Here is a 15,442-nt window from a genome sequence, read left to right on the forward strand (position 1 = left end):
GAGTGTGTGGGGGCCGCACTGTGTATATTCCTGTGTTTGAGCTCGTCTCTCTTACCTGTTCCCGCAAATGGTCTAACATTCCCAACATCGGTTTCCGGTAGAATCCCAATCCAGTGGAAGCGTAAACCTGTGTGGGAAGGGGAAAGACGGAATGTTTGACGAACTGTGCCCCATTTGGGTTCCCTCTTTAACAATATTTCCTGCTCGTCTATCCAGCTGCCCTGTCCGTCCACACAGCGACACTACTCACCTGAAAGCACCCCCCCAGTGGGAGCGAGCCCCACATTCTCCCCCCCGAGTGGGAGCGAGCCCCACATTCACAGTGCGGCGCTCCCTCAGCACTGACCCTCCCCACACAGTGCGGCGCTCCCTCAGCACCGACCCTCACCCCGGCCACACCTACCTGTACGGGGATGCCCAGTTTGCTGATGACGGCCTCCATTTTCGACTTAAAATCCTGGGGGCGGAGCTTCCCCCGGCTGATCCCCTTCTGATTGGTGAAGAAGACGATCTGAAAGGAAGGGCAGGCCCGCCTGATTGGTCGGTTGTCATTTAAAGGGACAGGCCCCGAGTTTGGGGAACAGCAGCGATGCCAAGTTTACAGAGAGGGTTAGCCTGCCTGCAGGGCCGTGGGTGGCACAGTGGGTTAGCAACTCCCTCTTTGCAATGCCAGGGACCTGGGTTCGATCCCCGGCTCGGGCCGCCGTCTGTGCGGGAGTCTGCACATTCTCCCCGTGTCTGCGTGGGTTTCCTCCGGGTGCTCCGGTTTCCTCCCACAGACCCGAAGACGTGCTGGTTAGGGGTGCATTGTGCCGTGCTAAATTCCGCCTCCGTGTAACCCCAACCCGGCTCCTGCTCTGCCCAAGACCGCAAGGAACTACAGAAGGGTGGTGAACGTAGCCCCCAATCCATCACACAAACCAGCATCCCATCCATTGACTCTGTCTACACTTCCCGCTGCCTCGGGGAAAAGCAGCCGGGATAATTAAGGACCCCCCCCTCCAACCCCGGACATTCTCTCTTCCACCTTCTTCCGTCGGGGAAAAAGATACAAAAGTCTGAGGTCCCGTACCGACCGACTCAAGAACAGCTTCTTCCCTGCTGCTGTCAGACTTTTTGAGTTCTCCCTCGCATTCAGGATAAGCAAAGATCCCCCATACACCCTGCACATCCTCTCTTCCACCTCCTAAGAATGTAAGAAATAGGAGCAGGAGTAGGCCATCTAGCCCCCTTCGAGCCTGCCCCGCCATTCAATAAGATCATGGCTGATCTGATAGTGGGATCAGTTCCACTTTCCCGCTTTCTCCCCTGTCTATCAGAAACCTATCTATCCGTGACTTAAATATATTCAGCGAGGCAGCCCCCACCACTTCAACGGGCAGAGAATTCCAGAGATTCACCACCCTTTGAGTGAAGAAGTTCTTCCTCAACTCCGATCTAAACTGCACCCCCCCTTATCTTGAGGCTGTGCCCTCTAGTCCTGCTATCCTTTCTAAGCAGGAAGAATCTCTCTACCTCTACCTTATCCATCCCCTTCATTATCTTATACGTCTCTATAAGATCCCCCCCCCCCATCCTTCTAAACTCCAACGAGTACAGATCCAGTCTATTTAGTCTCTCTTCATAGTCCAACCCCCTCATCTCCGGGTATCAGCCTAGTGAACCTCCTCTGCACTCCCTCCAAGGCCAAAATATCCTTGCGTAAGTGCGGCGACCAAAACTGCACACAGTACTCCAGCTGCGGCCTCACCAGTGCCCTGTACAGTTGCAGCAATAACTCCCTACTTTTATATTCAATCCCCCTCGCTATGAAGGCCAGCATCCATTCGCCTTCCTGATCACCTGCTGCACCTGCAGGCTGGGTTTTTGCGACTCATGCACAAGGACCCCCAGGTCCCTCTGCACCGTTGCATGCTGCAGCTTTTCGCCCTTTAAATAGTAATCCCTCCTGCTATTATTCCTGCCAAAGTGGATAACCTCACACTTGCTAACATTGTACTCCATCTGCCAGGTCCTCGCCCACTTGCTCAGTCTATCCAGACCTACACAAGGGGACTCGGGAATCCTTGTTCAAGATTCCCTTAAGGTTAACGTGGAGGTTCAGTGAAGAAGGGAAACGTAATGTTAGCTTCATGTGGAGAGGGCGAGAATACAAGAGCAGGGATGGACTTCTGAGGCTGGATAAGGCTCTGGGTCGGACCCCCCCATTTTGGGAGCAGTTTTGGTCCCCGTATCTCAGGGAGGATGTGCCGGGACTCGGAAAGGATCCAGAGGGAGGTTCACAAGGACGATCCCTGGAATGAAGAGCTTGAGGAACGGGTTGAGGACTCTGGGTCTGTCCTCGTTGGGAGTTTAGAAGGATGGGGGGGGGGCGGATCTTATTGAAACTTACAGGATACTGCGAGGCCCTGGATAGAGTGGGACGTGGGAGAGGATGTTTCCACCAGTAGGAAAAACTGGAACCAGAGAGGGCACAACCTCAGGGTAAAGGGACGGTCCTTTAAAACAGAGATGGGGAGGGATTTCTTCACCCAGAGAGTGGGGAATGTGTGGGACTCTTTGCCCCAGAGGAGGCCGGGTCCCTGAGTGTCTTTAAGACAGAGATAGATCGGTTCCTGATTGACGATATCGTAACAGCGAGGATCCCATTCAGGCAATCCGCACACAACTTAAATCTGAAAGGTTGTTAAAACATCTCCGCAATGAGGGAAATCTTTACCTTGTAATCATCCGCAAATAACTGCTTCAACTTGCGAGGAACCTCAGCGTAGAGGATTCTGCGACAGACAAAAAACATTGAATATTATCTGTACTGATGTTAACCCAGCTCCCTCACACTGTCACTCAGTAACCTCTCTCCCCCCCCCAGCACCCTGTGTTACTGACTGTATCTGTACTGATGTTAATCCAGCTCCCTCACACTGTCACTCAGTAACCCCTCTCTCCCCCAGCACCCTGTGTTACTGACTGTATCTGTACTGATGTTAATCCAGCTCCCTCACACTGTCACTCAGTAACTCCTCTCTCCCCCAGCACCCTGTGTTACTGACTGTATCTGTACTGATGTTAATCCAGCTCCCTCACTCAGTAACCCCTCTCTCCCCCCAGCACCCTGTGTTACTGACTGTATCTGTACTGATGTTAATCCAGCTCCCTCACACTGTCACTCAGTAACCCCTCTCTCCCCCCCCAGCACCCTGTGTTACTGACTGTATCTGTACTGATGTTAATCCAGCTCCCTCACACTGTCACTCAGTAACCCCTCTCTCAGCACCCTGTGTTAATGACTGTATCTGTACTGATGTTAATCCAGCTCCCTCACACTGTCACTCAGTAACCCCTCTCCCCCAGCACCCCCGTGTTACTGACTGTATCTGTACTGATGTTAATCCAGCTCCCTCACACTGTCACTCAGTAACCCCTCTCTCTCCCCCCCCAGCACCCTGTGTTACTGACTGTATCTGTACTGATGTTAATCCAGCTCCCTCACACTGTCACTCAGTAACCCCTCTCTCTCCCCCCAGCACCCTGTGTTACTGACTGTATCTGTACTGATGTTAATCCAGCTCCCTCACACTGTCACTCAGTAACCCCTCTCTCCCCCCCAGCACCCTGTGTTACTGACTGTATCTGTACTGATGTTAATCCAGCTCCCTCACACTGTCACTCAGTAACCCCTCTCTCCCCCCCAGCACCCTGTGTTACTGACTGTATCTGTACTGATGTTAATCCAGCTCCCTCACACTGTCACTCAGTAACCCCTCTCTCCCCCCCAGCACCCTGTGTTACTGACTGTATCTGTACTGATGTTAATCCAGCTCCCTCACACTGTCACTCAGTAACCCCTCTCCACCCCCCAGCACCCTGTGTTACTGACTGTATCTGTACTGATGTTAATCCAGCTCCCTCACACTGTCACTCAGTAACCCCTCTCCCCCCAGCACCCCCGTGTTACTGACTGTATCTGTACTGATGTTAATCCAGCTCCCTCACACTGTCACTCAGTAACCCCTCTCTCTCCCCCCCCCAGCACCCTGTGTTACTGACTGTATCTGTACTGATGTTAATCCAGCTCCCTCACACTGTCACTCAGTAACCCCTCTCTCCCACCCCAGCACCCTGTGTTACTGACTGTATCTGTACTGATGTTAATCCAGCTCCCTCACACTGTCACTCAGTAACCCCTCTCTCCCCCCAGCACCCCCGTGTTACTGACTGTATCTGTACTGATGTTAATCCAGCTCCCTCACACTGTCACTCAGTAACCCCTCTCTCCCCCCAGCACCCTGTGTTACTGACTGTATCTGTACTGATATTAATCCAGCTCCCTCACACCGTCACTCACTAACCCCTCTCTCCCCCCCAGCACCCTGTGTTACTGACTGTATCTGTACTGATGTTAATCCAGCTCCCTCACACTGTCACTCAGTAACCCCTCTCCCCCCCCCAGCACCCTGTGTTACTGACTGTATCTGTACTGATGTTAATCCAGCTCCCTCACACTGTCACTCAGTAACCCATCTCTCTCCCCCCAGCACCCTGTGTTACTGACTGTATCTGTACTGATGTTAATCCAGCTCCCTCACACTGTCACTCACTAACCCCTCTCTCTCCCCCAGCACCCTGTGTTACTGACTGTATCTGTACTGATGTTAATCCAGCTCCCTCACACTGTCACTCAGTAACCCCTCTCTCCCCCAGCACCCTGTGTTACTGATGTTAATATATCTCCAGCTGCTTTACCTCCAATCATCAGGGCCTGTGGGGAAAACCTTTCCGGATTTGGTAGTAATTATTGTCCCATCAATATCGAAGGCAGCAAGCTATGAATAAAGAATAAAAAAAACTTGCTTACATTCTAATCTGTAACTCACTCCCGGGTATCTGTTATTCTATATATAAACCACCCCGAACCCCTCGATTAGATTCCAGTCTGTAACTCACTCCCGGGTATCTGTTATTCTATATATAAACCACCCCGAACCCCTCGATTACATTCCAGTCTGTAACTCACTCCCGGGTATCTGTTATTCTATATATAAACCACCCCGAACCCCTCGATTAGATTCCAGTCTGTAACTCACTCCCGGGTATCTGTTATTCTATATATAAACCCCCCCGAACCCCTCGATTAGATTCCAGTCTGTAACTCGCTCCCGGGTATCTGTTATTCTATATATAAACCACCCCGAACCCCTCGATTAGATTCCAGTCTGTAACTCACTCCCGGGTATCTGTTATTCTATATATAAACCACCCCGAACCCCTCGATTAGATTCCAGTCTGTAACTCACTCCCGCGTATCTGTTATTCTATATATAAACCACCCCGAACCCCTCGATTAGATTCCAGTCTGTAACTCACTCCCGGGTATCTGTTATTCTGTATATAAACCACCCCGAACCCCTCGATTAGATTCCAGTCTGTAACTCACTCCCGGGTATCTGTTATTCTATATATAAACCACCCCGAACCCCTCGATTACATTCCAGTCTGTAACTCACTCCCGGGTATCTGTTATTCCATATATAAACCACCCCGAACCCCTCGATTACATTCCAGTCTGTAACTCACTCCCGGGTATCTGTTATTCTGTATATAAACCACCCCGAACCCCTCGATTAGATTCCAGTCTGTAACTCACTCCCGGGTATCTGTTATTCTATATATAAATCACCCCGAACCCCTCAATTAGATTCCAGTCTGTAACTCACTCCCGGGTATCTGTTATTCTGTATATAAACCACCCCGAACCCCTCGATTAGATTCCAGTCTGTAACTCACTCCCGGGTATCTGTTATTCTGTATATAAACCACCCCGAACCCCTCCGCGCCCTGCGACCCCTCACCTTTGACCTGGCTCTCACTCCCTTCTTTGTGAAGACGAGTAGTTTGTTGTTTTCGATCCAGGAATCCTCGGGCCATTCCTGGTCTCCGTACTCCGGGATTGGGGAATCCCGAGGGCTCCCTCCGTCCGCCCTGCCTCCGTCCCTCGGCTGATCCGTCCTCACCCGCTTCCCGGCGGTTCCCGGCTGGTCCACGGGAGGGTCACGAGGCCTCTTCGGACCCCTGCCCGCTGCCGCTCCGAGGTCGCCGGCGGGGTCGCGACCTTTGGCCCCCGGCCACTGACCGCCGGGGTCCGCGGGCCGGAACCGCACCACGTGGGGGTAGAGCCGGTTGACCACGTAGAGGGTCTCCCCTTCCCGCAGCGTGACCTCTGACCCCGGCCGCAGGGCGCGGTCCCCGACTGAGGTCGGGTTCATTCCGAGCTGTAACCAAGGGAACAGAGTGAGGGTGGAGGGGGGGGGGGAGCAAGAGGTGGTGAGCCAGAGGTGGGGCGGGGTGGGGGGGGGGGCGAGCCGGAGGGGGGGGAGCCGCAGCCAGACCAGGGGGGGGGGGGGAGTTAGCGAGGGGGGGAGCGAGAGGGGCGGAGCGTGAGGGGGGAACGTGGGCACGGTGGGGGGGGGGGAGAGCGAGGGGGTGGGCAGCGAGAGTGGGGAGCAGGATGGGGCGTGAGCTGGACAGAGAGGGGGGGGGGGAGACGGGCAGAGAGAGAGGGGGTGGGAGACGGGCGGGGGGGGGGGGGGGACGGGCAGAGGGGGGGGGGGAGACGGGCAGAGAGAGAGAGAGAGGGGGGGGAGACGGACAGAGAGAGAGAGAGAGGGGGGGAGACGGACAGAGAGAGAGAGAGGGGGGGGAGACGGACAGAGAGAGAGAGAGAGGGGGAGACGGACAAGAGAGAGAGAGAGGGGGGGGGAGACGGACAGAGCGAGAGAGAGAGGGGGAGACGGATAGAGAGAGAGAGAGAGAGAGGGGAGACGGACAGAGAGAGAGAGAGAGAGGGGGAGACGGACAGAGAGAGAGAGAGAGAGGGGGAGATGGATAGAGAGAGAGAGAGAGAGGGGGCAGACGGACAGAGAGGGGGGGAGACGGAGAGACCTCTCCTCAGTCCTTACCTGTTTCACCCGGACACTCTTGCTGTTGTAGTCAGCCACCAGTTCCACTGCGGGAGAGAAGACAGGGACATCACCCAGGAGCCATGAGGGAAAGCACTGGCCAGTGGGACCCCCCCCCCCCGAGGCTGTGACCCAGTGGGGAACTCTCAGCAGCGAGCGGGGTGGGGTTCCCCTATCAGCCCTCCAGACAGCACTACGGAGGTCGTTCGGCCCATCGAGTCTGCCCCCGACAATAACCACCACTAAAGACGCGCCTATCCCAGTTTCCTGCGCCGGTCCCCATATCCCTGAACTTTATGATGCTTCAAGTAATGCTTTTTTTAAAGATTACAGAGAACAGTACAGCACAGTACAGGCCATTCGGCCCTCGATGTTGTGCCGAGCTGTGTCCAATCCCAGGATCAGTCTATCCCACTTCCTATCATTCTGGTGTGCTCCATGTGCCTATCCAATAACCGCTTGAAAGTTCCTAAAGTGTCCGACTCCACTATCACAGCAGGCAGTGTATTCCGCACCCCAACCACTCTCTGAGTAAAGAATCTACCTCGGACATCCCTCCTATATCTCCCACCATCAACCTTATAGTCATACCCCCCCTAGTAACAGCTACATCCACCCGAGGAAATAGAGTGGACGTTCAGAGACTATCAATCCCCCTCATCATCTTATAAACCTCTATTAAGTCGCCTCTCATCCTCCTCTGCTCTAAAGAGAAAAGCCCCAGCTCCCTCAACCCTTTCCTCATAAGACCCACCCTCCAAACCAGGCAGCATCCTGGTAAATCTCCTCTGCACTCTCTCCAATGCTTCCCACATCCTTCTTAGAGTGAGGTGACCAGAACTGCACACGATATTCCAAATGTGGTCTCTCCGGTAACAGTTGCAGTATAACCCCACGGCTCTTAAACTCAAACCCCTCCCCTGTTAATAAACACTAACGCACTATCAGCCTCCTTCACGGCTCTCTCCACTGGAGCGGCAAACCTTCAGAGATCTGTGGATACGAACCCCGAGATCTCTCTGTTCCTCCGCACTCCTCAGAACCCTGCCCGTCGACCCTGTAACCCGCGTTCGAGTTTGTCCGACCAAAATGAATCACCTCGCGCTTATCGGGGTGAAACAGGGCTGTCAGGTCTCTTGGCTCCTTGACCTTCCCAGGCTGGGTGTACCAGACCCCCACCAGCCTCTGAGTGACAACTGTACTCTCAAACGCCCTCCGGATCTCCTGCACCTCACCCTGAAACTATGCACCCCCCCCCCCCCCCAACCCCTGCCGTAACGTCTGGTAGTGTGGGTGACCCAGAATTGAACACTATATTCCAAGTGCGGCCTCACTAAGGTTCTATAAAGCTGCAACATGACTTGCCAATTTTTAAACTCAGTGCCCCGGCCGATGAAGGCAAGCATGCCGTATGCCTTCTTGACTACCTTCTCCACCTGCATTGTCACTTTCAGTGACCTGTGTACCTGTACACCCAGATCCCTCTGCCGATCAATACTCTGTATCTGTACACCCAGATCCCTCTGCCGATCAATACTCTGTGCACCTGTACGCCCAGATCCCTCTGCCTATCAATACTCTGTATCTGTACACCCAGATCCCTCTGCCGATCAATACTCTGTGCACCTGTACGCCCAGATCCCTCTGCCTATCAATACTCTGTGTACCTGTACGCCCAGATCCCTCTGCCTATCAATACTCTTAAGAGTTCTGCCATTTACTATTCAATTCTGGTCACCCACACTACCAGAAGGATGTGGAGGCTTTGGAGAGGGTTACAGAAAAGATTTACCAGGATGTTGCCCCTGGTATGGAGGGCATTAGCTATAAGGAGAGGTTGGAGAAACTTGGTTTGTTCTCACTGGAGGTTGAGGGGGAGACCTGATAGAAGTCTACAAGATGATGAGGGACAGAGTGGATAGTCAGAAGCTTTTTCCCCCAGGGTGGAAGAGTCAATTACTAGGGGGGGGCACAGGTTTAAGGTGCGAGGGACAAGGTTTAAAGGAGATGCAGATTTTTTACACAGAGGGGGGGTGGGTGCCTGGAACTCGCTGCCGGGGGGAGGGAGTGGAAGCGGATACGGTAGTGAGTTTTAAGGGGCAAATCCATGAATAGGGGGATATGGTCCCCGGAAGGGTAGGGGGTTTTAGTTCAGACGGGGGCAGCATGGTGGGTGCAGGCTTGGAGGGGCCGAGTGGCCTGTTCCTGTGCTGGAATTTTCTCTGTTCTAATTGACCTGTTTTTAAGGCAAGGATGGACAGATCTTTGAACAGTGAAGGGTTACGGTGAGCGGGCGGGGAAGTGGGGCTGAGTCCATGAAAAGACCAGCCGTGATCTTATTGATCCTACTCCTGCTCCGAAGTCCTGATGTGGCAATAAAGTAAATCAAATCAAATCAAATCAAATCAAATCAAATCTAACGGGGGGGGGGGGGGGGTGGGGTGTGGGTCTCAGAACTGCCCCTCACCCACACCTGAATCCTCAGGACAGCTCCCCCCGCCACCCCTCCCCTCTGCCCCCTTTCCTACCTTGCCGACGCCCGCACTTCCTGTCCGTGATGCGGGTTTGGGGGCCGCGTCCGAGGGTGACCGGCGTGTTTTCTGGCAGTACGATGGGGTCGTGTAATCCATCCTCACTCAGCACGACGCACTCCATTTCCACGTCAACACCAGGTAGCGGAGCGGTGGGGGGGGAGGGTGGGGGGAGGGGGGTCAGGAAGAACGGTGCCTACACCGTGTCTGAACCGGGACTCTGTGCGAGGGAGGTGGAAGCCAGGGAGGTCCGTACGATCCGCTGCCCTTCATCGGCTCATAACCAAAATCAACAACTGCAGGGGTGAGTCCAGAGAGGGAGAGATGCTGTGTCAGAGTGGAGAGAAACACCAAAGGAAACCTAAAACACCAGAACAAAGCAACTGAAGGAGCCACAAAACATCCCCTGCGGTGCCCAGGGAGTATGGAATATTTCAAACTAGCTGATCTGTGTCCCCTCATCATTTTATAGACCTCTATAAGATATTGACTATCTAGCTGATCTGTGTCCCCTCATCATTTTATAGACCTCTATAAGATATTGACTATCTAGCTGATCTGTGTCCCCTCATCATTTTATAGACCTCTATAAGATATTGACTATCTAGCTGATCTGTGTCCCTCGTTATTTTATAGACTCTATAAGATATTGAGATGTTTTATAAGATATTAAGATGTTTTATAGACCTCTATAAGATATTGAGGTATTTTATGAGATATTAAGATATTTTATAGGCCTCTATAAGATAGTGAGATATTTTATAAGATATTGCGATGTTTTATAGATCTCTATAAGATAGTGAGATATTTTATAAGATATTAAGATGTTTTATAGGCCTCTATAAGATGTTGAGATATTTTATGAGATATTAAGATGTTTTATAGGCCTCTATGAGATATTGAGATATTTCATGAGATAGTAAGATGTTTTATAGACCTCTATAAGATGTTGAGATATTTTATAAGATATTAAGATGTTTTATAGACCTCTATAAGATGTTGAGATATTTTATAAGATATTAAGATGTTTTATAGGCCTCTATAAGATGTTGACTATCTCTCCATCCAAAGACTCACCTCCTCTTGTCTTCAGCTCCTGACTTCCGGCTTGGCACCCCTGCGCATGCGCGCCGGCCCCTGTATTTCCCCTTCCTGACGTCACCGCGTTAGGAGGGGACGGGCCTGATCGTCGCCATCTTTATGAGGGGACAATCGGCCGGCCCGGGTGCGGGGAGGAGTTGGCGTGAAGTCGGCCATCTTGTTGAGGGGCAACCGAAGAAAAGGGGGCGGGCGCAGACTCCCCCCTTTGAGTGCGCCTGCGCCTGAGACGACGGCCGCGGCAGCCGGGCGGCCACGGGGTGTGGACTGCGCGTGCGCGCCGGCAGCAGCCTGTGGCCATCTTGGTAAAGGGGTGGACCGTTAATGGGGCGGCCATCTTGGTCAGGGACAGGTTTTTTCCCCCTGCTTCGGGAAGGGACGGGCGCCATCTTGAGGAGCAGTGCGGCGCCTGTTTGGAAGGGTGTCGGCGCCATCTTTGTAAAGGAGGCCTTCCCCTTTGCTCTCTGTGAGACGTGGGCTCTGGTGAAGCCCCGGGGCCGCCATCTTTGTAAGGTGGACCATCCATTTACCACAGGTAAACGAGGCCGAGTGAAGCGCAGGAGATGCCATTTTGGTAAGGGAGGCCTCCCATTCTGTCAGTGGGATGTGGGAGTCTGGTGAGGCGCAAGGCGGCGCCATCTTGATGAGGGATTTGTGGCCAATCCCAATGGACAGCCCGAATGGATAATCCCAATGGACAATGCCAATGACCAACCCCAGTGGGCAACCCCAATGGACAATGCCAATGACCAACCCCAATGGACAACAAACACCAGTGGACAACCCCAATGACCAACCCCAATGGCCAACCCCAGTGGACAGCCCCTTGGCCAACCCCAATAGACAACCCCAATGGACAATCCCAATGGGCAATGCCAATGACCAACCCCAGTGGACAACCCCAATGGGCAATGCCAATGACCAACCCCAATGGACAACACCAGTGGACAACCCCAATGGCCAACCCCAGTGGACAGCCCCTTGGCCAACCCCAATAGACAACCCCAGTGGAAAACCCCAATGGCAAACCCCAATGACCAACCCCAGTGGACAACCCCAATGGACAATGCCAATGACCAACCCCAATGGACAACACCAGTGGACAACCCCAATGGCCAACCCCAGTGGACAGCCCCTTGGCCAACCCCAATAGACAACCCCAATGGACAATCCCAGTGGACAACCCCAATGGCCAACCCCAGTGGCCAACACCATGGACCCTAATGGACAAGGTCAAGGTGGGTGAGAAAGGTTTGGAAGCTGCAAAGGAAGCTGGGTTTTCTTGATCGTTCGGGTCTCACATGAAATGGTGGAGGTGCAAGGGAGAAAATTGAACAAGGATGAGGGGCAGGAGTAGGCCACTCAGCTCAGCGAAGGGCCTCCACCCATTCCAGCCTCTGCTCATCCCAGGAATGGCATAATACAGATTGGAAATATACAGTAAATGGCAGAACCCTGAAGAGTATTGGTAGGCAGAGGGATCTGGGTGTACAGGTACACAGAGTATTGATAGGCAGAGGGATCTGGGCGTACAGGTACACAGAGTATTGATAGGCAGAGGGATCTGGATGTACAGGTACACAGAGTATTGATAGGCAGAGGGATCTGGATGTACAGGTACACAGAGTATTGATAGGCAGAGGGATCTGGGCGTACAGGTACACAGAGTATTGATAGGCAGAGGGATCTGGGTGTACAGGTACACAGGTCACTGAAAGTGGCAACGCAGGTGGAGAAGGTAGTCAGGAAGGCATACGGCATGCTTGCCTTCATCGGCCAGGGCACTGAGTTTAAAAATTGGCAAGTCATGTTGCAGCTTTATAGAACCTTAGTGAGGCCGCACTTGGAATATAGTGTTCAATTCTGGGTCACCCACACTACCAGAAGGATGTGGAGGCTTTGGAGAGGGGACAGAAAAGATTTACCAGGATGTTGCCCCTGGTACGGAGGGGCATTAGCTATGAGGAGAGGTTGAGGAAATGGGTGTAAAACTCGGAAGGTTGCCTTCCTGGGTTAAGGAAGAAAACAAACTCCTGAAACCCCAGCCCCAGTGTCAAAGCAGAGAGTGAACAGAAGTCTCTTTGCAGCTGCTCCACGTTCCAAAAGCAACTGACTGCAAGTTTGTCCAGGAAATAACGCCCAAAAAATATTGCGGGAATTATCGATCATTTCGGAGAGCGGTTCTGAGAGAGCCACCTTCTAACCTGGGCTCCGTTTCGTCCACTCCATCATCAAGCCTTCTGTCGCTTTCTGTCGCTGAATGGGAACAAAATGTGACACCTCCAAGTTTGCAGCCAAGACCGTAGGAGCAGAATGAGGCCACTCGGCCCATCGACTCTGCTCCCCCATTCAATCATGGCTGATATTTTCCCCATCCCCCATTCTCCTGCCTTTCCCCCGATCCCCTTATTAATCAGGAACCGATCTATCTCTGTCTTAAAGACACTCAGGGACCCGGCCTCCTCTGGGGCAAAGAGTCCCACACATTCCCCCACTCTCTGGGTGAAGAAATCCCCCTCCCCATCTCTGTTTTAAAGGACCGTCCCTTTACCCTGAGGTTGTGCCCTCTCTGGTTCCAGTTTTTCCTACTGGTGGAAACATCCTCTCCCACGTCCCACTCTATCCAGGACCTCGCAGTAACCTGTAAGTTTCAATAAGATCCCCCCCCTCATCCTTCTAAACCCCCAACGAGGACAGACCCAGAGTCCTCAACCCTCTCCTCAAGCTCTTCATTCCAGGGATCATCCTTGTGAACCTCCCTCTGGATCCTTTCCGAGTCCCGGCGCATCCTTCCTGAGATACGGGGACCAAAACTGCTCCACATGGGGTCTGACCCAGAGCCTTATCCAGCCTCAGAAGTCCATCCCTGCTCTTGTATTCTAACCTCTAGAATCATAGAAACCCTACAGCACAGATAGAGGCCCTTCGACCCATCGAGTCTGTACCAAACACAATCCCCCCAGGCCCCTACCTCCATATCCCTACATATTACACCCACTAATCCCTCTAACCTACACATCTCAGGACACTAAGGGGCAATTTCAGGATGGCCAATCCACCTAACCCCCACATCTTTGGACTGTGGGAGGAAACTGGAGCACCCGGAGGAAACCCACGCAGACACGAGGAGAATGTGCAAACTCTGCACAGACAGTGACCCGAGCCGGGAATCGAACCCGGGTCCCTGGCGCTGCAAGGCAGCAGTGCTGACCCACTGTGCGCTGAGCCGGGAATCGAACCCGGGTCCCTGGCGCTGCGAGGCAGCAGCGCTAACCCACTGTGCGCTGAGCCGGGAATCGAACCCGGGTCCCTGGCGCTGTGAGGCAGCAGCGCTAACCCACTGTGCGCTGAGCCGGGAATCGAACCCGGGTCCCTGGCGCTGCGAGGCAGCAGCGCTAACCCACTGTGCGCTGAGCCGGGAATCGAACCCGGGTCCCTGGCGCTGCGAGGCAGCAGCGCTAACCCACTGTGCGCTGAGCTGGGAATCGAACCCGGGTCCCTGGCGCCGTGAGGCAGCAGCGCTAACCCACTGTGCGCTGGGCCGGGAATCGAACCCAGGTCCCTGGCGCCGCGAGGCAGCAGCGCTAACCCACTGTGCGCTGAGCCGGGAATCGAACCCGGGTCCCTGGCGCTGTGAGGCAGCAGCGCTAACCCACTGTGCGCTGAGCCGGGAATCGAACCCGGGTCCCTGGCGCTGTGAGGCAGCAGCGCTAACCCACTGTGCGCTGAGCCGGGAATCGAACCCGGGTCCCTGGCGCCGCGAGGCAGCAGCGCTAACCCACTGTGCCCTGAGCCGGGAATCGAACCCGGGTCCCTGGCGCTGAGAGGCAGCAGAGCTAACCCACTGTGCAACACGACAGCTCAGTGACTATCACTGGTTTGCTTTGCGGACACATGGATTTGGGCCGGTGTCTGCGCATTCTCCCCGTGCTTGTGTGGGTTTTCTCCGGGTTGCTCCAGTTTCCTCCCACACCCCAAAGATGTGCTCTTAGGCTGATTGGTGTAACAAATTATCCCTAAATTATTCTCCCCTTAATCTGGTTTCCAATGGCGCGGGGGGAGGTTACCAGAAGCATAGACATGGGTCAAGGTTGGAGGATGAAAAACATATTGTTAAGATGGCGGCATGGGCTCGTTGGGCCGAATGGCCTGTTTCCCATGCTGTGTTGTTCTTTGTATATTGTGAATGGTTGTTGGGTGGGAGGGTGAACTGGGACGAGGACACAGAGATGTTTCGGAGTGATCTGGACCGGTCATCAACGGCAGAGGCAGGATACTTTGGATAAGCGTGAGGTTATTCACTTTGGAAGCCGAAACGAGGCAGCAGGCTGCTTCCTGAATGGCTGTGGATCGGGAGAGGGCAGTGTGCAGAGGGATCTGGGTGTCCTTGTCCATCAGGTAAGCGTGCGGGTGCAGCAGGGAGGGGTAAAGAAGGGAAATGGTGTGTTGGCCTTCATCGGGAGAGGTTTGGAGTACAGGAACAGGGATGCGTGGTTGTGATTACGACAGGGGGCCTCGGTGAGGCCACACCGAGAGTATTGTGGGCAAGTTTTGGGGTCTCCTTTTCCGGGCAAGGACGTTCTCGCTCTGGAGGGAGTAGCGGCGAGGGGTTTCCCGGGCTGATTCCCGGGGGACGAGGAGAGATTGACGAGGTTCGGATTGCTTTCGCTGGAGTTCGGAGTTGCGGGGGGTGGTGGTGGTGGAATCTCATAGAGATTTATCAAATTCTAACACACTGGACAAGGGTAGATGCCGGGAGGATGTTCCTGATGGTGCGGGAAGTCCAGAACCAGGGGGTCTGAGGATTGGGGGGGGGGGGGGGTGGCCATTTAGGACGGAGATGAGGAGACATTCCCT

General features: G+C 53.7%; 1 protein-coding gene across 1 annotated transcript; it reads right to left on the reverse strand.

Moving 5' to 3' along the window:
• Positions 1-55: 55 nt before the first annotated feature.
• Positions 56-9,647, reverse strand: pnkp (polynucleotide kinase 3'-phosphatase; the record flags this gene model as incomplete). The annotated part of the gene is made up of 7 exons (XM_080185252.1): positions 9,485-9,647; positions 6,957-7,003; positions 5,850-6,269; positions 4,744-4,823; positions 2,720-2,777; positions 404-511; positions 56-127 (listed from the first exon to the last, which is right to left on the reverse strand). Coding segments are annotated over exons 1-7 (912 nt in total), but the record flags the coding sequence as incomplete, so codon positions are not given.
• Positions 9,648-15,442: the final 5,795 nt, after the last annotated feature.

This window comes from Carcharhinus amblyrhynchos, unplaced genomic scaffold (assembly GCF_965287045.1).
Source record: "Carcharhinus amblyrhynchos unplaced genomic scaffold, sCarAmb.v2.hapA chromosome_1427, whole genome shotgun sequence".
In the NCBI taxonomy this organism is placed as follows: Eukaryota; Metazoa; Chordata; class Chondrichthyes; order Carcharhiniformes; family Carcharhinidae; genus Carcharhinus; species Carcharhinus amblyrhynchos.